The sequence below is a fragment of the Pezoporus occidentalis genome, unplaced genomic scaffold (assembly GCF_034315485.1).
Source record: "Pezoporus occidentalis ecotype Australia unplaced genomic scaffold, CSIRO_AGI_Poc_V1 ctg19, whole genome shotgun sequence".
Taxonomy (NCBI): Eukaryota; Metazoa; Chordata; class Aves; order Psittaciformes; family Psittacidae; genus Pezoporus; species Pezoporus occidentalis.
Window position 1 is genome coordinate 1,755,199 of NW_026913748.1, and position 25,576 is coordinate 1,780,774.

General features: G+C 39.7%; 1 protein-coding gene across 9 annotated transcripts in view; it reads right to left on the reverse strand.

The window, feature by feature from the left end:
- The window catches only part of TBXAS1 (thromboxane A synthase 1), a 238,982-nt gene that overhangs the window by 105,192 nt on the left and 108,214 nt on the right, over positions 1-25,576 (reverse strand). For all 9 annotated transcript variants that reach the window (XM_062616406.1, XM_062616407.1, XM_062616405.1 and 6 more), the window contains one exon: positions 19,375-19,471. In XM_062616406.1, the coding sequence (XP_062472390.1) occupies positions 19,375-19,471 (97 nt within the window). The remainder of the gene's footprint in view (positions 1-19,374; positions 19,472-25,576) is intronic.

A 25,576-nucleotide genomic window follows, 5' to 3' on the forward strand; every position in this document is an offset into this window, starting at 1 on the left:
ATCTGTGATAGTTCTAGGGGGAACAAGTCTAGGCTTTCTCTCCCTGTGTGAGCTCCAGAATTGATAAGCAGGCAGCAGCACTGGCACATCAGTGGGTTATTCCATTCATAGCCTTATTTTCCAAGAGAGTTGCTGTCCTTCTCTTGCAAAAAAACACACCTGTGATTAGATATTGCCACTATGCTTAACAAATTGCAGTTTTAAACTGAATTTAATGAAATGAAAGTGAATGAAAAAACAGAGAGAAAGTTTGTATCACGACGACAAGACTCTATCCCTACACCTCAGACAGGAATTATCTGTAAACTCTTTTTACATGATTACTTACTCAACCCTACTTGACTGACAGCCATCACCAACAGTTCAGCCAGCAGGTGGAACCAGTAAGCCCATGAATTGCTCTCATGGCATTTCATCTAGCCAGTGGCAGTGGCATGACACTTATAGATCACCATAATGTTTCCTATTAAAAAAAGTTAGAGAAAAAAAGCCCTTAAGCTATCTGAAGGAATACATCTTACTAAACCTGCAGCATGTTGATCGTGATCATTTACTAAACCATTAAAAACCTGCAGTAAGTTGGTAATGAAAGTGGGGAGTCAGAAAATGCATCCATATATTAGTTTTAAAAATTCCCTGTTGGTATACTGATACAGTATATTCCTTCAAACTTGCCTGGTGTTTTGGAAGAGGAAACATCATGCTCAGCTCTTCCTGCATTCACGACATTCAAAGACAAATGTATAGTGGCTTCTCTTTGAACCATGAGAGCACTGTGCTGCATGTTGTTAAAAACAAAACAGAGTTCATTTATATCGTATAACCTGTAGTTTATTATTATTTCCACCTTGCTTACACAGATGTTGTAGCCCCATCACTTCAAATTTTTTCTCTTCATTATCTAGTTCATCAAGATTTCAGTTTCTCCTTGGTCACTAAGATACTTCAAAAGAATGTTACAAGGTAGAATTGGTTTCAGTGATTACAGTAATTGTCTTTCACTCTACTGTGCAGATCAGACTATATAAAAAGGCATCTTCAAGCCCATTCTTTTGTTGTCAAGTCAAGATCTTCAGAAACTGATTAACTGCTACTGTTCATCATTACTCTTTGGAAAAATGGCATAGCCAACACCAGCTTACAAGTAAATACTGGCTTTTTTTCCTCCCTGTGGTGAGCAGCCTGGAAACATCTGTTCTTGTCTTTGCAAGCATTCTCTTAAGTCATGGTTTTGTCAATAGAAACCAAAGCAAGTCATTGCAATGAGGTAAATATAATCATTAATAAAGGCTAAAATAAACACATATGGCCTCCTGCAGTCTGACCCAGACTGATGCAAGTCACACATCATTCCATTTGTTGGTGTAAGCAAGATCAAAATTAAGTGCACACCAGTTTGCATATGGCAGTCAGTTTGCATATTTGGGACCAAACAATCAACACAAAATAGAAAGTATTTACTGTTAATTGATTAGCAGTTTTGGTACTAAATTCAGGTTATACTAGAGAACCTGCACTCTACACGCGATTTCTGCTGTGCTGAGCAGCAGTTTTTAAACACAATGCTTAAATCTACTTTTCAGCTGACGTAACTGGACTTTTTAATATCAGATAAAGTCGTAAGACTCTAAGATCTTCTCTGTTTATGTACACTTTTCCTAAATGAAAGTTTTAGGACCAGCAGGTTACTTTTACAGATCGTTGAGATAATTTGGAGAAAAGTAGTCCCAAATAACTTTTGCTACAGATTTTTGTTGTTTTGGCTCTGTTTCACAGATCCTGTGCTTTCAATCACTGGTGTACATAGCAATGGCAGGCAATGCCAGTTAAGAACTCTGACTAGATCTTTCCATTGCACAGTAACATCAGCCTCCCACTGCCTGTCCTCTCAGCTGTTGACTCCTGTCATAATCCTGACCCCAAAGTCTTGGATATACCTTTAGATACCCCAGAAGAGAATTCACCACACCTGAGCACAGTTGTCCAAGCTGCTGTGACAGCAATGCAGGAAGTGTCCCACACCTCCCTAAGGCATTGGTACCTCCCTTCTCATGGGAATCAGTATCCAATATGCTCCAAAAGAAAGACAACTACAGTAGTGATCAGGGATTACTCCCTTTCTTTCAACTGAAAAAGGAAAGAAGTCACTTTCATGCTGTCACTGAGGAAACCAAATTCACACATGGGGGGGGGGGGGCGGGATGGGGGAAGTTATAATGCCTTCCTGTGGATAAGGATAGCAAGAAAAGTAAAAAAACCCAGAATAATGAAGAAGCAAAGAATGTCACAGCAGGAGTACAGTCTAGGGAAAGGTACAGGGAGTGATTGTGCTAAACCCCCATCCTGTCCAAGGACTGCAAGGAATGTGGAGTTGCTTCAACACATAAGGCTGCAAGTGCAGCTTCCCCAAGAATTACCTATAGGTTTCTAGGTGGGGCCCTTCCCAGAGATATGAGTGCCTTGGAATGATTTCCAGCAGGAAAAAAATACATGGAAGCCTTTCTCTTGGACTCTGTGACTCTGTGCAGCTCCCCTTGTCACTGGAGACTGTATCGAAGATGTCCAATTCCACCACTTTCTCCTGTGACTCAAAGGAACATATTTGCTGCTGCTCCGTTCTCTTCAGAGCCTGAACCACCAGCCAGTTTCAAAGGTACCAGGGAGATCCATCTTCTCTTGAAACTTCATATTCACAGGTCTTCTAGGTTGGACCTAGAGCAATCTGTATTTTCAAATTAAGCTCCTCAAGTGGGAGTTAGATGCTTAAGGCTTTCTGATCACTAGCAGAGGCAAGCTAGCCAGGTGAAGGGGAGGAATAATACGGGCTTTTGTTTAAAAATATTACTTGTATGCAAAACTTTTATTCGGAGCAGAGTCTATATGAAAAAATAACACTTTTCATGTATTTCAGATTTTATTGACGGGTTTGACCTGATTCACCTAGATGTTGTAATACAGAAATAAAATCATAAACAGGCCAGTCTAACTTAAAATCTCAAAGCACTGAGGAACACTAAAAGTAAACGAGTAAGTAGTAAACTATGACCAAAAGCTAAGGGTCTTGTCAAAGGGATTCTACCAGTTTTCCAGCTTACCATGTAACACCTAAAAGCTGTAGCCCAATATCTCATTTCCTGTGTGACAACACCCTGATACACAAAATATATTTCAAACCGTCATTTATCTAATTTGAAACAGAACATATGGAATCACGGCTCCACACCAATGATCTCCAATACATGCAAAACAACTCAAGGAAAAAATATTTCACCTTTTCTTCCCCCAATGCTGAAATGAAAATTTGAAAACAACATCAAGTAAAAGTTTGCTTGTGAGGACTCCTCATGGTTTTCAAAATGACAAATGCGTTCAAGATGCTATTTAAACCAAACTGCTGGAAGGAAAGGACTATTAAAAATTTAAAACATGGATGCAGTTTCCAGCTCAGGAAATCAACCATGGACAGTCAGATGTTAGGGAGCTATTCTATAGGAAATAAGACTCTGCAGTTGCACTGTTCTTCTGCTCTAAGCATCTGCTGCTAGTCAGAGACAGAGCACTCCCTGGCCAAGTACGTCTCTTTTTATGTTAGTTTTCCTTTGAAAAGTAGTTCAGAAAGAAAATTCCAGGTCAGCTCTAATGGCAGCATGACAAGCTGTCAACAAATCACATTTGCAATATCCACTTAACTGAAGAATTTGAATTCCCTGCTTGCTACTTCACAATTGTTTCTAATTACATTAAGTGCATATTTACACATCAGGGAAAAAAAACAAACTTTATGTATGAAGATCTCCACATCTATCTGTCAAAACACTAATGCATTTTCCTGATAGTAGTAGTTGCTTTCGTTCTTCATTTATTTGTCCCTCAAGAAGAGCTAGGCTGCAAAACTTTGTAAGTAGTTGCATGGTACACTTTCAGGATTTTATCTTCCAAGGTTTCATATTTGTGGTTATTTGTCTGTTTTCAATCAAGTAACAAAATATGCTCTAATTTATCAAAGAATGTCAAAACATGATTATATGAAGTAGCATTTGTTCATTGGACTCTCACAAATTAATTTGAGCACATCAAGAATTAAATGTTTGTCATAATTTCAACAACAATAAAGTCCTGTTGCGTACAGATATTATTACAGGACTTATCATGAGCTCCCTGGAGCTCGCAATTTCAGTTAAATAGCCTTACTTCCCAAACAACCTGTAACCAGTCTGTTCCTCACATCGCTCTCGCTTGATTTCTTCAAGGAGAGCAGCTAAAATGCTCCTCTGAGTATCAGCAAGCACCTCTTTCAAAATAAATTAACAGTGTCAGCTACATTTGCCTTCTCAAACATATTAGGCTTGTAATAGCAAGCAGTGCGGGTTATGAAGCGTAAAGCACATCACCATATCCTGTCATTTTAAGAGTTCTAGGATAAGATAAAATTTAAAAACAAGCAAAACCCCCACAGATTGGAACCCACAGCCCAGGGCTCGCCAATATCTTTCTTGCAAAACATACCTCCTTCAGGCAACACAGCATTTGGGGGCCTGTTTCACCACGCCATTGCCTCAATTTTACTGCTCTGGCACTATGACACGAAACTAGAGGAACAGGTCAGATACCCTTTCTGCTGCCTGAAAAGTCAGCACTAGCATTTCAAGTGTAGACAAGCTGGAAGCTCAGCAAATGCACACTAGGACAGAATGGTATTTAGATAGTTTTTATTGAGCACCCAGGGAAGGAGCATGTGCCACCTGTGAGAATCAAACACATGCAACCTTTCACTGAGTTATTAACCCCACAATAACCAGGCACATACAGAAAGGCAATGGGGGTCTCCAGTGGAGGCTGCCATAGTCCTGCCTCCTGGGACTTCCCACATGAAGGAGAAAAGAGGCCTCACTCTCTAGAAGCCCATGCATCACTGAAATTGCCATCACCTTAATTGCACACACCTAGCCTTTCTTCAACAATCAGTATCTGCACTTTGAAGCCCAGTTTTACTGGTGGGTGGGAGAGTGGGAAAGGAAGGGGTTGCCATTTCCAACCACCAGTGCTGGCCAGTGCAGCACAAGCTCCCACATCACAAAACTCATTTTGGATCTCCACAGCTGCTTCTTCCACACCTGAGGTCCATCCTCAATCCGCACCCCTGAACCACACCCCCCCCCCCAGCATCCAACAGCCTGAAAAATAAAAGGGATCTTGAAACTGAAGAAAATACCCCCCTGTAACATGGCTAAAACCCTGCTGAAATTTTTACTTAGAATAAATCCTATCCCCGGGACCATCCTAAATTCTTACAGCCAAAACTGACTGTGCATGGCCAGTACATAAAAGCTATCATGAGTGCTGAGGGAACAGCTGAAAAAAGTGAGGAAATGAGCTGTTCCACTTGACCACTGAGGAGAGAAAAACCAAGTCTGCACCATCCAGCAGCTGGGGCATCCTGAGAATATCTAATCTGATATGGTGAAACACCAATTAGGGAGAGGAAGCTCCCTCTAAAAACTCAAACGAAACATTAAACAAACTAAAACCAGAGCTGGTTAGAGAAAGTTAAATGAAGCCACATAGTTGAGAGGAACTGGAAATACTGCAAAACTGACTAATTTTTTTTTTTTTTTCCAGGCTTTCTGGAAGAAAAAATAGAGAAAAGCTCCGATAAAATATTGTGTTATATATGTTTTTGGAACAAAATAACTTTGCTTTGCAAATTGAAACAACTTTGACTTACATTAGAAGCTGTAACTCAAGACAAAATATACTAATCAACTTTAAATTATTATTTCAGTTTTTGACTTTTCAAAATTAGCCACAGCATGAAGCCTTTATCTCCCACACGTTTCCTAATCAAATCTCAGAAAAGATGAAGGGCCATATAAATTATATGCTTTTTAAATTCTTGATGCTGGCAATGTAGCATGGCATATATTCCAGTCAATTATAATTATTTCAGGAGAAAATTAAGAGAGAAAAAATCAAACAAAATCAAATTGAAAGGTTTGAAAATCTTAGACTGAGTACAGCCTTTGTATCCTATGGCATATGCAAAAACGCAATGCCTTAGTTATCCTGTACTATTCCACCATGCCCCAGGATCTCTATTTGATTTTGCAAATGTAACATTATTTTCTTTATTAATGTCCTGAAAGTTTTTATTATTTTACATATATATTAAAAAAAAAATCTTTTATGTGAATGAATCAGTCACAAGCTCGGGATCCTCAACCTTCAGACATAAAGCTCACACGAGAACTTGTGGAAGTTAGCAATCTGTAGAGCCCTGTCACCAGAGAGCGATACTAGCAAGTTTCCTTATTCTTTAATAATTTTTGTTGAGTCTTTGTTTACTGAAATTCTTCAGGGGCTTATAAACTTAAGCAGTTTGGTTAGATTTTCAAAGTGGTTTTTATATCCAGTCCTTACACTAGAGGGAAGAAAGCCAAAATCAAATAAAAAGACTGGGTTTATTTTTCCCTACAATGTATGAATAACCCTATCTTTCCCTCAAGCTTCTTCTCCAAAACAGTGAGACTATTTTGACTGAAAAATTCTGAATGGAAAATATTAATTGAACCAGTTAAAGTCTGATAATCTACTGAAAGGCAAACATTGTCATGAGAGACACTAGGCAACTTCAATTATAGATATCACCATTGCCTCTGCTACAATACAGCTTCCTTGGAACTGATGAAATACCAACATAGTCCTGATGACATTAAAATGTGACTGAAGGTCAACCACTGGTTAAACTGGACTGTTTCTGAGCCATTGTTAAATTATTCCAAATTATTTTAGGAAAGCTGCATAAAAAGTGCAAGAAAGCAGTTTTAGCTTCATCTAAATGCACATACTGAAAATGGAAAAGGAAATGGGGAAGCTGTCCTTTGCAATTGCCTTGAAAAGGGAAAAAAAAAAAAAAAGTATCTTGTGTATCTTCAATTTACAATTAATCAGGCAAGGGAGAATAGGGCAAGGTAGATCTTGTTTTTACTGCTTATTTCCCCAAACCCTTTTCTGCAAGAGCAAGTGTAAAAGGAAAAGAAGAAGAATGGGACATTATTTCAGTAAAGAATGTAACTATTTTAGTTTCTATTGCTTAAGATGAGTCAGAAGAGAGTGGCAGGAGTAAATAATTAACAGTGATCAACAATCCTCTTCTTCTGCTGCAGGATAGCTGTTTCCTGATTCATATATATCTATCTATCTGTTGCTGCTTATGTGTCTGTGTGGCTGAATGGAGCTTCCCCTCGCCATCACCAAGCCTCCAGAAACAGGTGAATCAACATAAAAACAAGCAGTGGCCAAGTGTGCTCAGAGTAGGAAGCGCTTGTTACACTGGAGACTTGGGAAAGAGACTTGAATTTTACTCTTCTTTCCTTTAAGTGTGGTGAAGTTAACACTGAAGAAAAGTCAGAAGCACTGGCAAGTGCTCCACAACTTTCCTTGGTCATGGTCAGAAGCACTACGCACAGTGCATAATACACTACAGCATGTTCCCTTCCTAAGGCTCAGGCCAGCCATCTGCTATCAACTATTTACAACAAATGGTGCCAAGATATGCAGTTGCTATATAAACAAAGAAGACTTTTCACTAGAGACTAAAATGAGACCTACCGATTCATTTTTCACTTGCAATCTGTAAGATTTATGCGTGGAACATACTGCCAGGGTAAGGAGCACACCGTCTCTAAACATCATTTGCCATGGAAGTTTTACTCTTGAAGAATGAACGCTACATAGTGTACCATCACAAGTGAAAAACCAGGGCGGTATAAATTTTACTGGAGTTAATTGCTAGGTAATTTTGTAAAGATTAGAAGAGAACTTTCCAGGCTCTGGTCAGAGAACAACTACAAAACCAGCTGCATCAATTTATGATGCTACTACCCCATCAGCTGTTCACCACCCAGCATCTATTGGAGATAACCACCATTGAAATGGAGCTGGTGGAGAGCACTTGTGAGCACTCACCATCTGCTTCAGAGCCAAGTCAGCCTGCGTAGTTTTGAAAAAGTCTGCACATAAACTAAGATGGATTAGCTTCTGAGCTGAACCAGATGAGGAATGCTCACACAATCCATTTTGTAGGCCTTGTGTGGGAATGGCAAGTCCAGCTAAGACATCTTAACAAAAGGTTGTCAGCATTGTGCTAGATAAGAATACTATCTTTATATCAACCATAAATACCCCCACAATCCTTTCATATGTTTAAGTTCAAATATAAACATAACGACAGGTAAATGGATTTAGCTACCTGAATGAATGACTAAAGAGAGAATTATTACCACTAGTTTTGAGATGACAATACTACTTTAATACTACTTTACTACTTTTAAAAGACTTAAAATGAAGAGCAGAAGCTTGCAAGGGTTAGTATAATAATGGCCCTATGTGTCACTAACTTTTACTGAAGAGAAATGGACTTCTCTTGTACACACACAAGTCCCCAGATATAACTCCTATCACATGGAAAACAAAAAGCTCATCAATGATAAAAAGTCACCTGCTTGCATAATCATTAGTAGAAAGAATTCAAAAGTGGTAGTGGGAAACTGATTTGTAACCACTAGAGCCATGGGGATAACCGATGCCCAGATGCAACCTTTGGCACTGGAAGTCACCACAGCACTGGGTGCTAGCAGCTGGGCAGATAAGCCAGAAGGAAGATTACTGTCACTGTCTGTCTTGCTATTATGCTAGTCTTTTGACTTCTGCTGCTGGCCACTTCTGAAAGAGGACACTCAGCCAGGTTACCAGATCTTAGGCATGATATATGAGAACCATTCAAAATACATGTCACATCTGCTCCAATGCTCAGTGCTAAACTTCAAGGCTTCTGGGTAGGCCCATGTAAATCGCTTCTCTGTGCTGTGAAACACCATTTGTACAGACCTGAATGGGCTCCTCTATCATCAGATGTTTCAAAAAGACTTTTTGTTCATGTCCAGGTAAGTTATGTCTGAATCTGTATAAAGACATGAAAACAAAGCCAAGTACTGGGCTCAAGCACGTAAAAAGGCCAACTCCAATGTTGCGATCTGAGCCTGTATCAATTCTGGAACAAGTGACAAACTAATTACTCCTCTCCTAACAAAAGCAAACTGGGAAAGGCAGGAATCAAAAGACATGACATTCTACTAGATGTCAAGAACAGGGAAAAGGGAGAAAACTGTAAACAAAAGAACCAATCTGCTACTGACAAATAACAGTTTCAGAAGTCAGAAATGAGGCACTGTCAAAACCCCATGCTATTAGAGTAAAAGCTTCAGAAAAAATATCCCCACTGCATATGCCCAAAGAAGTAGCACAGGTTGATCTTTCCTTTATAAAACAACAAATCAACAGAAATCAAAGGTCAGGACCAGCAAAACCAGCATGATCTGCATCTCCATTCTACGTGTATCACCTACTTATAACAGTCAGCTACAGGCAGGATTAGATAAGGAAGCAATACTATATTTAAACAGGAAAAATATTTATCAGCTTTCAGATTTCACATTTTATCCAGCAATAAAACATATTCTTTAAACAAGGAACACAGCCCTCAGAGCAGATAGACAGGAAAAGACCGTGTTTGTCTTCAGCCATACAGCTTTAAAAAAAACCAACCTGCTGCAAAACCAGTAAATAAATAGCCAATGTAAGTTTGATGAAAGATTGGCTCAGAAGCCTGCTTTTGGCCTGAATAGAAAGATATGCTTTCATCCTGTTTTGACTATACTCATACATTTACCTAACATAATTGGATGTAGTTAATATTGCAGGAGCCTTCAAGCAGTGCACATTTCCCTCATTAGTGGGTTTAAAGCCTTAATGGTATCTCCTGTGCTGCAGAAAAGCCCAATGTAGGCTTTAAAAGTGATTGGCAAGTTTCAACGGAGAAAAACTGGGGGAAGGGAAGGCAAAACCTAATAAAACTCTGATCTTGCTTTCTTCAGTTGTTTAGAAAAGGAAATTCTGCAGAATGCTAGAATAAAAAAAAAAAAAAAAAAAAAAAAGGTGAGGATAAACAAGCCAAAAAAGACAATTTCAAAATTGATCTTACAGTAACTCAAACATGTGAAAGAAACAGAGTGGGTAAATACAGGGAATGTCCCTTCCCATATATGCAACACACTAAGACACGTATATTCTTAGTCCTACACGAACTCCTCCTGACATAAACAAGTGCATACACACAGAGGATTGTCAAATCAGCATCTTCCTACACCTGCAGCAAAACCACCTTTTTGTAGTTTCATTATGAAGCAGTTTCCCCCCTAATCTCTATTGAGACTTTAAGTCTCAATAGAGTTGGCAGAGAAGCCTTGCATCTAAGAAACAGAATGTCACAATACACCATTAACTAAGTACATGCAAAGGGTTTAGGGTTTTGTTGTTTGTTTGTTTTGTTTGGGGTTTTTATTGACTAATTTTGACCATTTTCCAGAAACAGAAATTTCACAGGCTGGTTTAGTTTCAAAAGAAGCGTAATTATGTACAGCTGTATTCAGTATTTCTTAACTGCCTTGAACAAGCAGTGAAAGGGAGATTTGCACACATTATCAGCCACTGTCATTAGTGTTGTAAAGTACGTAATCCATCTGGTGTTCTGGTGTCTACCTAGGAGCAGGTATTGAACCAGTGATGGCTGCAGCATAATAGCATAAAGAAAGAGCATTAAAAAAGAGCAAAACAACACAGAAACCCTAGTCCTTTCTCAATACCAGATTGTCCTTGTGTTTGTGTTCCCCCACGGTTTTGCAAACCATTTTTATATGTATAGGCGTGAAGAGTGGAGAATTAAAAATGTAAATTTCATCAACATGCAGTTTTGCAGTCTTCACAGGGAAAGAGGTAGCAGGATACCATGGTGATGGCAGCACTGCAGCCCATTAATAAACCAAAGAAAGACTTAGGGATAGATTCAAATGCTTAGACCCATGCTGAAAAATAACCTACTTCACAATAAATCCGCTAACAGATAAGATGACTGTGCATCTCTGTATCAGCTGTGGTCTCAACCTACTGATTCATCACGTCTTGATGGAGGGCAAGGAAAGAGAAAACTTGTTTTTAAGTCTTTTAGCCTCCTCACTGTCAATTGCATTGGTTTTATATTGCCAAGGTTTATGGCTCATAGCACCTGAAAACAGACAATCCATGTCTGCAGGAAGTGGAAAGTTTGTATTTTGTATTCCACCTGTGTGTAACCCATCCATTTGCACCATCACTGTTAGTCCTTCATACGAGAGGGATCAGCTGGCTTTATTTGCTATCTTACCTGGAAACATCACAAATATTAGTGTTTCCTTACTCAATTAGAGATCCATAAATCTTCAGCAAATAAATGCACATGACCTTACCCAGACAACAACATATTAGCCTGTAAAATAGCAGCTTCTCAAGAAATGTGGCTTTCTCCAAGCACAGCTACAGTCTGACCACCATTGCTGGGAAAATTATGAACTCCTGCAGGAGAGCTCCCTCCAGCCACACCACCACAGAAACCTTCCTCAAACAACAAACCATCTAAAGAACTGTGCAAAGGACAGTGTCAGCCAACAGTTCCCCTTAACAGAAGATCTTCCCAAGCCAGTCAACCAACCATCCTCAAACTAATTGGACTTAACTACAGGCAGCATTTTCAGATTGATTGTGTCAGCGATTCTGTGGCACTCCAAACTGTTGTGATTGATATCTTCCTGAACTTTTAGAAGTCTTTACAAGATACTTAAAGAATAGTATGTGTGAGAAGAAACCATGTTCACTCTCTTTACCATGGGAGGCACAGAAAAACAAAGACTCCTGTTCAAGGGATCATCCTCATTCTGCACACTTTTAATAAGCATACCTAACTAAATACACACTAATGGCCCACTGAATTAAACGAGGCATAAGAATGTGCATAGAAATAAGTAAATGCTAATATCTTTTTATTATTATTAGAAGTCAGCAGAGGCACATGCCAAATGTTCAAGGTAAACACAACCTTCCCACTTTGCTGGACAGAGATATCACTTTGTTTCCTGTTCTGAATTAGAACTAAAAAATTACAAACTCGAGAGAAGATAATCCTCAAAATACAGTCAACTGAATCTGTTAACTTAATATTTAACTAATTAACTTAATATTTAACCAACTACTTAAAGTACTTCAAAATAGAAAGGTACTTAAAAGAGAAAAAAAACCCAAACAACACCACCAAACCAATCCAAACAAAAAAAGCTTTTCAATAAAATATATTCCTTGACATTTCTTTTAAAAGCAAACAAAAAAACACTCCCACCACAACGATTTGAATTAACAAATAAACCAAACCCCAAACCCCTTCCCATCAGTTCTGAAGCACTTACATTCACTAATGATAATGTTCAGCTGGAAATTCCCAACACACTCTTTACATTTGTTAAGGTGACAAAGCACTTCCTAAAAGATTTGCCCCTGTGAACAGGAATTCTGTAGCAAAGCCAAAAACTGAAATCAGAGCTCCAAAAGCCCAACCTAGAGCCCTAATCACAAAACCAGACTTCATCTCACTGGGATTCAGAGGATCAGGTGGTTCCCAGAACATAGTGTACTAATATGTCAAGTCTTTCTTTAAGGCTAACTGGAGCCAAAGTCTGATTAATTTTACAGTCAATAGCAGTGATCATCTGACAACATTAGTTTTGTGCTATTAGCTGCAGCATATGGGGAATAAGGGGCAATTTCTTGTGCATACATAAAAAGACATATGCAGTCTGAAAGAAATGATCCTCTCAATATTTATTATTTTAATTTTAAAGTGTCTATTGCAAGCATATGCACAGCTACTTTAAAACATTTAAACAAAACTGGATTTAATTGCTTAGAAAAATTAACCAGCAAGCTCTGAAAGCAAAAGGAGGAAAGAAAAAAAATTATCCAGAATTCAAAGCCATTTTACCAGGTAAAGAAGTCCGCAAAACAGTTATATATATAGTGGCCAGGCTAGCAAGGTATCTTAGCATGTCTAGAAGACAGCCATGGAATAAAAGCTGGGGGAAGAAAGCAGAGAGATCATTATGGATTTTGAGCGTAGGAGCTCCTGCTCCAGCATAGCCCAGTGAGAACCATCAGGTCAGAACAAGGATAAGAACCCTTGCTCTGCTCCCTGGCAGGACTGGCATTGTAAAATCACTCAGGCATTTGGGCTCATTGCTTATACAATAGCACTTACAAATATGCAGTTAAACAATTTAATATTAAACAGTTAAGTGCTGTACAGCCAAATGCATTCCCTGCTAGCATAATTCCCTTTCTATAGTGTTGCTGTACCAGCCAAGATTTCAAACCCACTATGATCTAGCAGCTGTAGAAAACCGGTAGGCAAAAAAGTAAACCTTAACAAATTCACTGCTTGGACACCTTTTCACATATCCTTGTAAGGCACAGAATGATCTTTGGAAGCACTGAATATTCTCAGCTCAATGAGACTAAGCCTTATTGTACATGTGGCAGGATCGACACTTGTTTGAATTTGTCCTACAAAGTCAGGGAGGAAGGGAGGAGAGAACATCACAGCTCTGTATCAAAAAGAACTGGATGTTCAAGGCACAGCCTGCCATCAGGAGTGATGGTTTTGCTGCATCAGGAACTGAAATGTCACCACAGCACATACAAAGAGGCACATTTTGTGCCTTTTACTACTATGTTTCCGTACAATACGGCACAATTGACATCTGCAAGGCTCCAGTGAGGATTAGAGATTCAGAATCTCCTCAAACCACAAAGAGACCTCAAATCAGTATGAGTGCACCTGCATGCATCCATAAATATACACAAATATGCATATATGCACACACGCGGGTTAACAACTAATCCTGGGACATGTTGGCTCCACAAGCATTATGTTGGTCACCTTCTGTATCCTGTGTTAACCCAGCAAAGAACAAGATAAAAGCAGATGAAGGAACGGACAAATGAAAAAAATATATCCAAGAAGACAGGCAAAGAACAAAAAGCACATTCCCTCCCTCTGCTGCCACAAAAAAAACAGCTTGGTTTTTCTAAATAAATATCATAATCCAATTATTAGCACACATTGGAACATCACTTTTGTACTAAACCATCCCACTGAACAGTCATTTTGAAGGGTGAAAAAATGAAGATCACATGATATATACTTCACTATGTTTTCTTATTTGTTGGAATAATTTTCCAAATACTGATTTACCCACTGTCATACTGCATGTCACTAGTGCTGCAAACCACACTCCCATGCGAAGGTAATCCTCCAACAAAGCATACTCATCATCTGTTTACAAACTGAGTTCATCACACTTTACTACAACAATTGGGAAGTAAACTCAGAAATTTACAAGTAAGGATGATGATGATGGCATTGACACAACCGGAAATAATCCTAGGATGTTTAATTTGAAGAAAAGAAACATTTCTAAAGCAAACAACCAAGGATACAGGGTCAAGATACCATGTATATAAGTCTTTCGGCAACAGTACACAGCTTTTCATTCCTTAACTGTTTGTTACATTACACGTCTTCAAACAAATATGTTAGTGGGTTTATTCTTCAAAACAAAAAAATGTATTTTTGAGAGGGGGACTGAAGAAACAGCCCAGCCTATAAACTGGTTCAGACTATGTATACACAACTGAATTACAACTGTTTACTGAAAGACAGCACATCAGTAGGGCTGCTGCTTATAGGCAATGCCTGTACTCTAATACTCAAGTTGGAAAACATCAAGTAAGACCTTGCTCAAGACACACAGCAGCCATTTACTTGCAAAGGCCTTGAGCACATACACATGTATATCAGTTGCTGAGGCACCACAGTGAGCTGTTTAAAGCCCATTTGCATCTCAGTCCCACTCTGGAGATACATAATTGCTATCAGTTGGTATAGGGTCATCTGAAGTTAGTGGAAGTATGCTGATTTATGCTGGCTGAGGGCCTGATCCAAAATTCACAGAATTACAGGATGGTTGGAAGGGACCTCTGGAGGGCATCTTGTATTGAATATTTAAAGGCCTTTTGATAGAGCAATATACAGACACTTTTCTTGCTGGTACCGTGTCCCCTAGCAAGAGACCAAAAAGAACAGCTGATGTGGGGATGTGTCAGCCATCCTGGACCAGAGCTGAACAAGATGCAGAAAATATGTTCCTTCCTATTTGGTGGTTGTATTTTATTTATTTATGCCACATGTTGGCCTGAAGCTGTACAAATTTATCAAAATAAAGCAAACAGCTTAGTGTAACAGGCAAATTCTACATGTGAAAAGAGTAATATCCCACATGGATGAACCAGGAGAGGAGGAAGAGGAAGGATAGACAAGCAAAAAGAAAACAGGCTTGGTCAACTCACTTTTCCTTCAGGAGGGATAACAAGGAGTTTGTACTGACATTATATCAATTTCCATGCTAGTTTTTTGTTCTTACTTTTACCACTTCATTATTATTTGTGGTTAATCCATTGTTATTTTTTTCCACCGCAGCAAAGCTCCTGATGAGAAAACAGTGATGTTTCCTTACAGCTGCTGGAACTGGAGTAGATTTTTCATTTTAAAACTGCCACCCTCCTCCAGCTGGTTGGCATGCAGATTTAAAAATTTGGTCTGGATCAACTACTAGTTTCCACTTGTGATAGCCACATGAACCCTGGCAGAGCACTGACTCCAGCAGCCTGGCAAACCCTTACTAGCCAGTACCCACCTTTGCCACAGGGATCAGTGATTCCCATTTTTAGCAAGTACTGTGGCCTACAACTTCTGAATCATTTAAATTACATACCAGGTAATGTCTCTTTTCACATTGCTTCCTCATAAAATTCTGCTCCTACATTTTTAAAAGTACACTAATGATTCTCAACTACTAATTCAAAACAAATTTTCAACACAGAAATTAAAAACAATCTGAAACAGATTATATATCATTATTCTGACTGGCAGAATACAACAAGCATCATAAACCTATCTCATAACACAGAAATGCAGCTAAAAATGGTCTTAGTGCTTTTAAAAGAGAAGTTCCATTCAAGAGATGACTTACATAGTTGTGAGAAAAAGGTACAATTTACTGCAGCACAGCCCTGCATAGAATGCTGGCTGAGGTTTCCATGGTTAATCTAAATTAAAATTAATTCCATATTTTTTTTGGCAGAAGGTCTAAAGCTAATTTTCATTTTTCTTCTTCTACTATAATTAAAAACATAAGGAAAAGGCTTTGTATGCCTCAAGTATGAAGGTACATTACAGCAGAAATTTTTGTTTTCTAATGGCTACAATGCTCACATTAATCAAGTCAAAATTAAGTGGGAAAGTAGAATATCATTATTGCTTTCCTGTGATTATGCAGTTAACAATAAATATACCCCATGCCTACAGGAGAAGAGCACCCTGCATGCTGGATTTTGTTACTTGTTCTAAAAGGAAGTGAACCTTAATGCAGATTTGATCTGCAGTCACCACATACTTCTGTCACAAGAATTACTAATCAGTAACTCAGAAACAACAAAAAAGGGCAAAGGCACCTAAAAGGCTTTTTACAGCAATGTTCAAAAGATACAAATACTCAAGATGCAAGCTGTATAATACCAAAGGGAAGCATAACTGCATGGAATTTGGCTTCTGTTCACAGGGAAAATCTACTTTGTCTATATAATGAGCAGGTAGGTCCAATGTGAGAAGTGTAAAAGTAGTCAAGGTCTCTCTGGATACAGAGACAGTACATAAGGATCCAAGAGAGTCCTCTCAGCAGATTAAAACTACCCCGATTCCATAAAGGTCTTCTGATGACTTCCCAGCAAGCAGCCTGCAAGTGCACAATCTCAGATTAAGGTTATTCTTATGAACACTCAAAGGCAAGACTATCACATTATAGACAGCTTTAATAAAAGCCCAAATTTCACTGGATCATCATCTTACCCACTTCAGCCTACGTACATCCACTGTTTGCAACCCTTCACAAGTTCAGTTTCCCATCATCTCTTACTCTAATATAGACATATTTCAAGATTAATTGAAAAGCAGCTAAATAAACATCGAATAGAAACTTTTTTTAGCACTTAGCTTTGAGAATTAGTCCTGCACATCCTGCAACTCAGTGATACTTTGTTAATGTATGATTCTACAACTGCTACAGAGTGTGGTGAATAATCACTCTTTGTGGCATTCTGGGTTAAATAAATCACATTTCACCTATGGCGGATGAAGTACAAATCTTGACTCTGGAAATGCATTTGGGGAAGTGGGGATGGAAATAAAAGCACAGTGAATATTCCCAAGGCTACTCAAATTCAGTAGTCTCACCCCTTTCTCCCCTCCTTCTCACCCTTAAAGACTGACACTCATAAACTAAATTAAAAAAAAACAAACCAAACCAAGCAACAAAAACCAGGCTTTAGGCTGAAACAATAAGCATGTGATTGAGAATTAAAGAGGAGAGGCAGCTTCCAATGTCAATATTCAAGAGGGGAAAAAGATCCCTGGGTTAGATGTGGAAAGAGCCAAAACCAGAAGGCTGCTTACCTTCAGGAAGTGTAAGCAATGGCTGGAAGAGGGGGAACAAAGTGGAAAGTGAGAAATAACAATGCTCAAAGATTGCAGCTGTGTGAGAGGACCATAGAACAAGCAGATAAAAGCATGTAAGATGAAGCAAGTTCATTTGAATTAGACTCATGAGCATTCAGCAAGCCAGAAATAGCAACAGTGCACAGGGGGAAAATTCATTTTGTTAAAGACAGGGCTAGGAGTAAGATTTTTTCATCTGCCATGGGCTTTCTGGTTAGTGGCAGTGATGTCTCTCAGTCTGTGCCTCATCGATAGAGCAGGATGCTGTGCAGAAAAGCCACAAATGGTTCAGGGAACAGTCAAGTAAAAAGGGAAAGATATGAACTTACACAGACAGCTATGCTTAAACAGATCCCTGATGAAGAAAAAAGGGCAGACTAGCTATAGTGACCTGACCCACCTGAATTTTAGAGATGAACACAAATATTGCAGACCATGACAGATGGGGGTACAACCACAAGAAAGGGAGATAAACACTGACCAATAAAGATTTGGCAAACTAGGAAAGGTGGCAATGCACAGACAGAAACACTCAAATGACAGAGGTGACTACATTCAAACGACAGAGGTGACTAAAATTAAGAGAAGAAAAAAAATATCTGAATATACCCTCAAAGGAATACTCTGTAATTTCAGGGAGGTGTTATTTGGGCATCAGCTACTGCTATGAACACTGGATACATCTACTCCTATCAAATACACAAGAGAAAAGCATGGGAAAAGTTCTAGACAGAAGGAAATAGGCCTCCTTCTTGAGGGTGGAAGAAGGGAAGAGGTAGGAAATGCCTTCAAAAATGAAGAAAATGAGGAAAAGACCCTTGCCACGCACACAGCTTCAGTCTAAGAAGCTTGCACACTGGGATACTTCCATTCAGATATGAGCTACAGACAGAACAGAGGGTGACTGGTACAAGTGGTTATTAAGTAAGATACAGGTAGTCACAAGATGAACCTCATGTACCAAAAGAAGCAAAGTAAAGGAGAAAGGCAGTCTGCAAACAGACTGACTTGTTGCAGAGAGGATCAGAGGGGCAGGGGAGACAGACAGCTAATCAGAGATGAAATTTTCCCTGAGGGCACAAACAACCCTCCTGAATACACGCAAGTTTGAGTGGGCTTGAGCATACAAAGGGACCAAGAGGAAGCAGGGAATGGATGGCACTGAGGCAGCGTGTGGCCACAATGATAGTATTTCATTGTAAAATGCCAAGCAACTGCTGGAAATCTTCATGATCCCTCTGGCCATTACCCCTCATTATTTGTTCTAACCAGCACCTGAAAAAGAGCTTTTTAATACATAAATGGCATACATATGAGTTCTTCCTAACTCCAGCTTCATTCTTTGCTATTTATTATTTTCTGAGCGATAAGTATGACAAAGCAACACACGGTAGCTGTGGAAGGCAAATCCCTGTCCAAAGCAGCCTGCTCCTGCCCTAGAAAGTCTCAAAGCACAGAAGAGACCATGGGTGGGTGAAAGCAAGTGATACTGCCCCCATGTTACAGACTGAGAATGGAGAAAGAGAGCTGGTAAGCGATTTTCCCAGGATTTTATAGGAGGTCAGTTGCAAAACTGGATATTTAAACCCTCTCTTCAGCATCCATCTAGTGCTTTAGTCACATGGGCAGTGCATCCCTTTGAAGGACATTCTCTTTCATCCTCAGAATATCCTGGTAGCAGGAGTCTTTGACTGAATATGCTGAGTTTATATAGCTTGAAGTCTTATTGAACCATGCTGTACTTTTCCATCTCTATTTCCAGCTCCCTTGCAGTCACTTTTGGTCTGAGCTCAAAATTAGCAGTACTACCAACTCCATCCACAAAGCCAACCTTTTTATCTACTTACAGTTCTGTTGGTGAAGTTACTGAAGTCTGTCACTAGGATTTGCTTGATCATCTCTGGTGTGGACACCACCACAAACATCTGGCGACCAATATAATACCTACAAAGAAAGAAAGCAGAGAGTCATTTTAGCAGATAATAACTGCCAGAGAACCATCTCCTTCCCTAAGATACCTCTTCTGGATTGAAAATGCTTGCCATGAACAAGTATCACATTAAGTACATTCTCTTGGGTAAAGCAGTACCTTTTCCCATCTCTTCTCAACTATTAAATTAAGATGCATAGTCCTGGAATTTAAATGAAACAGCTTAAAACCTTTTACTGATTAATCAATACTCAGCCAACATTTTAAAGTAAAGGTTTACACACTCTATGTTCACTGTGAATTCTGTATAAAGTGATGTAGTATCACTAAGCCAAACTACAGGGAGGCAAAACATTAGAAACCAACAACCCGAACAATCACAACAGACCTACAGAACGGATTATCTTGCAGTTAGCCACATGAAATGTTTTTCCATGGCAAAGCCCTGGGACCTACCCCCACCCCACAAATCCTAAGGGTGCAGAGGGCCCCTGTCCAGCAGCATTCTCCCCAACTCCCATGGGCACTCCAGGCTCAGCTTCTCTAGAGGAAGAAGAAGAAGTACCACCAGCAAGCAAACGTTGCTACGGTCCCCACCTTTGCCAATTGCTGGACCAGAAAGACTACACAGGTTGTGCTGCCTTTGCTCGGCCAGGACAGAGAAAGAGTAGGCTGAAGGCAGGCACAGGAGGGACAGGCATCTCAGAGCAGAACACAAAAGCAATACCACAGATGCTGCAATACTGTGGCAATATTGTTGGCTAACCATTTTAGTATGATCTAGCTTAATATCAATATATTGCTTATCACCTGTCTACATTGCAGCAACAGAACAGACAAGCAAACCCTGGGCTGAATTAAATTTAGCAACTGGAGGTTCCCATGGCAATGAAGCTGCAGCAGCACTGATTTCACTGAGGGCAAACAAGTCAGACAGATATCTCGATTCCAAAACAGTCCACCTTGACCCCTGTTCCACCAAAACTCACAACAAACGACAGAAAAGAACAAGAAAATAATTTTCTTTAGGAAGAGATGTTCTTTTCTTTTCTGGTGGGTTTGCAAAGGGAACTTTTATTTCCCAAATTCAATCCATAGGCTCTACTTGTACCTTAGATACAGGTGGTTATTAAAATAAACCTTCTTCACCTCTCCCAGTTTGGTAAGCCACAGCAAAGTGGCTGTCTGTTAATAGTTAAACTTCTCTTTAGATTCCTAATAGGTGCATAAGAAAGACTGCTTTGATCACAGTCTTTGGTAAAAGCAGATAATGCCCTATGTGACCCTTCCGCATGTACTTTGTACGACTTCTCTGGCATTAGAGGTGAAGACCTGCACCACTCCAAACCTACTCGGCCACGGATACTGACCTCTCACACTCACACATTGCTTTTCTCTTCACTTCTCCAAGCTTACGGAGTTCCTGGTCTCATTTAGTAGTTAATGACTGATGGTCTTCCAACACACAGCTTTTCACAGGAACCAAATCCCTATTACCAGATTCCAAATCTGAATCAGAAGATACCCAGATAGCTTAACTCTGACCACTAAAAGGCATTATGCAAAGCACATGTGTGTGTGAGACAGACACTTCTAGTTTATTTCAGCCCTGGGAGGTTGCAGAGCTCCAGCTCCAGCCCACTGGAATAAGAGGGCAGTACTCACAGTTGGAGTCCTTATGTCACAGTGCACTCTGTGCATGAAAGCACTCAGGACTAAAATTTGGGACAGGAGCATCTTTCACTCGAGCCGCTTTTATGGGAAAATGACTCAGAAGCCAAGCTTATGTAAACAAACCTATTCATCATTCTCCAACTCAGACCAGTCACCCAAACTCCCAGTTCTGCTTCCACAACTAAGCTCCTTCTTTTTTATTGACTCTTCTCTAAGTTTCTATCTATAGATACCTCTTTTTCCATTCTTTATCCATTTATAAATAAGGGCAGAGAAAAAGAACGGGAAAAAAAATCCCCTTAAATTAATAAACTGAAAATACTGAAAAAAAAAATTTGTTTTTTAAACAAAGTTCTGCCTGCTTTTAAAGAATGCCTGCTCTAAAGTAGACACAGACTATCATCTTTTATTGTATCCCAAACAGCAAAAGCTCTCTTCCTTGCTTTTTTCCGACTGTTCTACTTTCTGTATATAATCTTTCTAACCTTTTCTAGGACACAAAAAGAAGACTGTGTGTATGGACCTGCTTTGCAAGTCAAAATCCACAGGCTAGAAGCATGACTTCCATGGTCTTGCCTTGAAGTTAACAGAACAGGACAAATAGAGCTAAGCATGAAACAAAACCATCTGAGCTATTTCATTTACCAAACAGGTCCAGAACCCGCAAAGCCACCAGGAAGATGTTCAACTGAGCTTTAATATATTTAAAATCCTTTGCAAAAATAAGGCCTCAGTCACAAACCAAGAAACTATTCCCAACTAGTTTTTGTGGTTTGTTATTTTTTTTCCCACTTGTTCTGAAATGGCAAGTAAAAGATAAAATCCTCCTGAACAATAATCTCTTCTTTCCAAGTAAGTAACGTATTCACCCCTGCCATGTAACTTCATTTTGATTCTGTATTACTACATGAGGATATCACCAGTCTCACATGGGCTTAGATTTATTATTGAACAAAACCTGATATTCTTGTCAGATTTTAATAAATAAAAGTTTGAGAAAAACAAAAGCCTCCCAGCAAGCACATTACAAATGGATTCATGAATAATTTAGGACAGTACTTTTTATTAACTTTCTCTAGGCTAATCTTTCCACAGGGCTTGTCCACACACAGAAGTCCTGCCTTTACCTAGAGTGATACAATACCATTACACTGCCCGACCCAAACCTTCATAATATTTTCACATAGGGCGTTCCAGGTATAATGCAAACACTTGGGACTATCTAGCTCATTGCTGCAGAAAAAAAAGAATGCATGAATAGTAATATGGCATCCTCAGAGAGATACAACTCTGTCCACATGGGGAATCATTGGTAACACCGTCATACTGGTAAAAATACATTTCAGAAGTTGCAGAAAAAGCAGGCTACCCTCCAGTGGGTTTAACAAAGGACTTGCAGATCAAGGCATGGTTAAGTTATAGTATACTGAGCAAAGGAAGTTAATCTGCATCCAGAGTGTTTTAATAACTAAAGAGGATACAAATACCTGACGCACTCAACTGCACCAGTTTCGTTTGTAAAAGCAGACAAGCACTAGTCTTACGGCAATTGATGAAAAGGGCAGAGACTTGAGTTCAGGTTTCACTCAAGATGCTGCAGTTCTCCTTCGTCATTTCATAAACACGCCTTTTCTTCAATTTGCAAGAATAAACAGCAATCTAGCAATGATTTCTGCTGGTTTGGGCTTGCACCACCATTGCTTTCTGCAGATATATGGCACAGGTGTCCCAGTCCAACTCCTAGTGTCTGCTATGGTCACAGCCAAAGAAGTTACTATGAAGGTAACTTAACATGGAGATAAGTGATGCCTGTAAGTCCAACTATGAGCTGAGGTAGGAGCAGTGACACAAGCAGCACATTGGACTATCCAGTCCCTCCTGCAACACCCAAGCGCATCACCTCCGTTTCCAGTGTTTGCAAGGGACCCCTCAGGAATACAGATTTCTGTTCCTTAGGCAATGTAGATGATCAATCAGCTACTTTTAATTTGAAGGACCAATTTAGCATTATCCTTTCTGTGTCCCCAAGATCATTCTGGCTACACTGCAGTCATCTGCTGTCAACATGTCCTGAGCCATGGCTGTGCTCTCTGAGAATAGCTCACAGCAACACTGCCCTGTCACATAGGAAAAGATGGAGTGTGCATGCAGTAAATCATGGCAAAGGGCCATATGCTTTTGTATAACACCTGTGTGAGAAACACCTGCAACCCTATCACCTTGTTTATAGTGCTGCTGTCAATTCACAGAAGACTTTGATCTCCCTATCTATTATCAGTCCCACGCATTACACATACATCACATTATTCATAAAACACGTATATGCTGGTAGGCAATAAACGAGGCTTTGTTTTCTATGCTGCAGTCTGGCAAAGTACACAAAGATCATCTGGAAAGCTAAATGACAGTAGAAAATTTTATTATCTCTATCTTCCTCAGGGAAAAGCAACCAAAAAAAGGTGGGGGTGTGTGAAGGAGAGGTATGCAAAGGTGGAAACAGGGGAATAGGCTAATATTCTTCGGAGACGTTTCCTTAAAAAGAAGCTCCTCAATCACTCTGCCTCCTTTGTTTAGAGATACCCATCTACTGCAGGCAGAGAAATGCAAAAACAAACAGCACACTGCTGGTTTAAAATAGGACTGAAGCCTGGTGTTACTTGCTTAGTTATTTCAGATATCAGCAAATTGATTTGTCATGAGCACTGTCCCCTTCCAGCTCTTGCAGGCAATTCAGACCCTGTATGTCTAAGCAATAGGAAATGAACACCTGTAAAGCCCAACCACAGTCTTTATGGAAAAGGTTACTTTGGGAGGAAGGGAAAGGGCAAGGGCACAAAAAAAAAAATTGTCTGGTACTGCAAGTCCCATTATTATTTGTGTTCTATTAGCAGCTAGAGACCTCCAAGGTCCCTGGGCTCTAGCTTGGCAGTAGCTTTACATAACTAGAAGGCTCATTCCAGGTCTGTGGAGCCTACAATTTAAATAACCTGGAGTGACAAACAGTGGGGAAAACAAACAGTGTTCTCAATTTTCAGTTTTCTATCTGCTGGACAAGGGGACAGGAGGTATGGAGGAGCCATGAATTGACACCATATGAGAACATTGTTCCTCAGCTGCCACGTACACCTGGAAATCCCACACCAGCTTTCTTCAGGAAATCTGCTGGAAAGTCAGGAGCTCACTGCCATGCCACTTTTGCATTCCAAGTTGTGACTCTACCTGGCAGGGTGCCTTTCCTGGACTATTTTTATAAAGCACTGACAAGCTGAGTATCTCTGGATTGATTGACTGAGAACTGAGAAATGCACATCACCACTTAAAAAAACAACCCCCCAAAACCCCACAATACCCTAAAAACAGGTGAGATTACTGGACATAAAAATGAAGCTCCAGTAGCACTGAGCATTATCAGGCACAGAGAAGTTTCCAAGCACAGCACTGACAACACACAGACACACTCCTCAGTCAGAGACTAATCCAAACCATTGTGTAAATTCATGAGAAAGAAGACATGGCCACAGTGCTTTCTATTTAAGAATAAATTGTCCCTCATTTCCTTTTTTCAATGAACTACACTTCTTTTCGCGTCATGAAAGCTTTAAAATAAGTACACAGAACTATTAATTTAATTCCTGACTGTATTAAAAATATCACATAACAAGATGCTCAGACACTAGCGCACACTTTCTGCACCGCTCTGTATTGCTATGCTTCCACCTCTTTGTCCACACACCCGAGATTAAAAATGCTATCTTCTACATACCAAGAACCTCTGCGCTATCTCAGACTTGCACCTTGCCAAAAGACCTCTGCTTTCTGACATGCTTAAGGAAGTATCAAAAAAGGAAGAAAATTCCAGCATTATTTATATTCTCTGCACCACTAAAAGCACTGCTATTTTTAAAGGAGCTCCTCCCTTGTCAGGTGCAGTAACAGACTCATGGTATGAAAGTAGTATATTTAGGGTTGACAAAAAGGAGAAGCAGGGCTGATTGGGGCCATTACAAGGTGTAGAGCTGGTAGACTCCTTCAAGTACCTTACACCAGGGAGCAAATAAGATCTACTTCTGGGCATCTCTAATCCCAGCCAGGGCTTAACAACTTGAGGGTGTCACACATTTACTAATCCCTTCCCCCCCTTCCAAGTGAGCAGTGCAGGAAACGCAGACTCTGCATGGCTGTGTTAATTCATTCATGAAATGAAGTAGATGACATTTACCCACATATAAGGAATGACAGGGATTAAATTAAGCTCACAAAGTGCCATGAAGAGAAAAAAAAAAAAAGAAAAGAAAAAACCACCTCTCAATTATACAAGCATATTTGGCAATCTGTGTCCATTTCTGAGGAAATCTGAGTCCCGATCCAAATGCAAGTATAAAAAATTATGCCCCCTTTCAGGGCTTGGAAAGAGAAGCAGCAATGGGGATGGACATGAATAACAG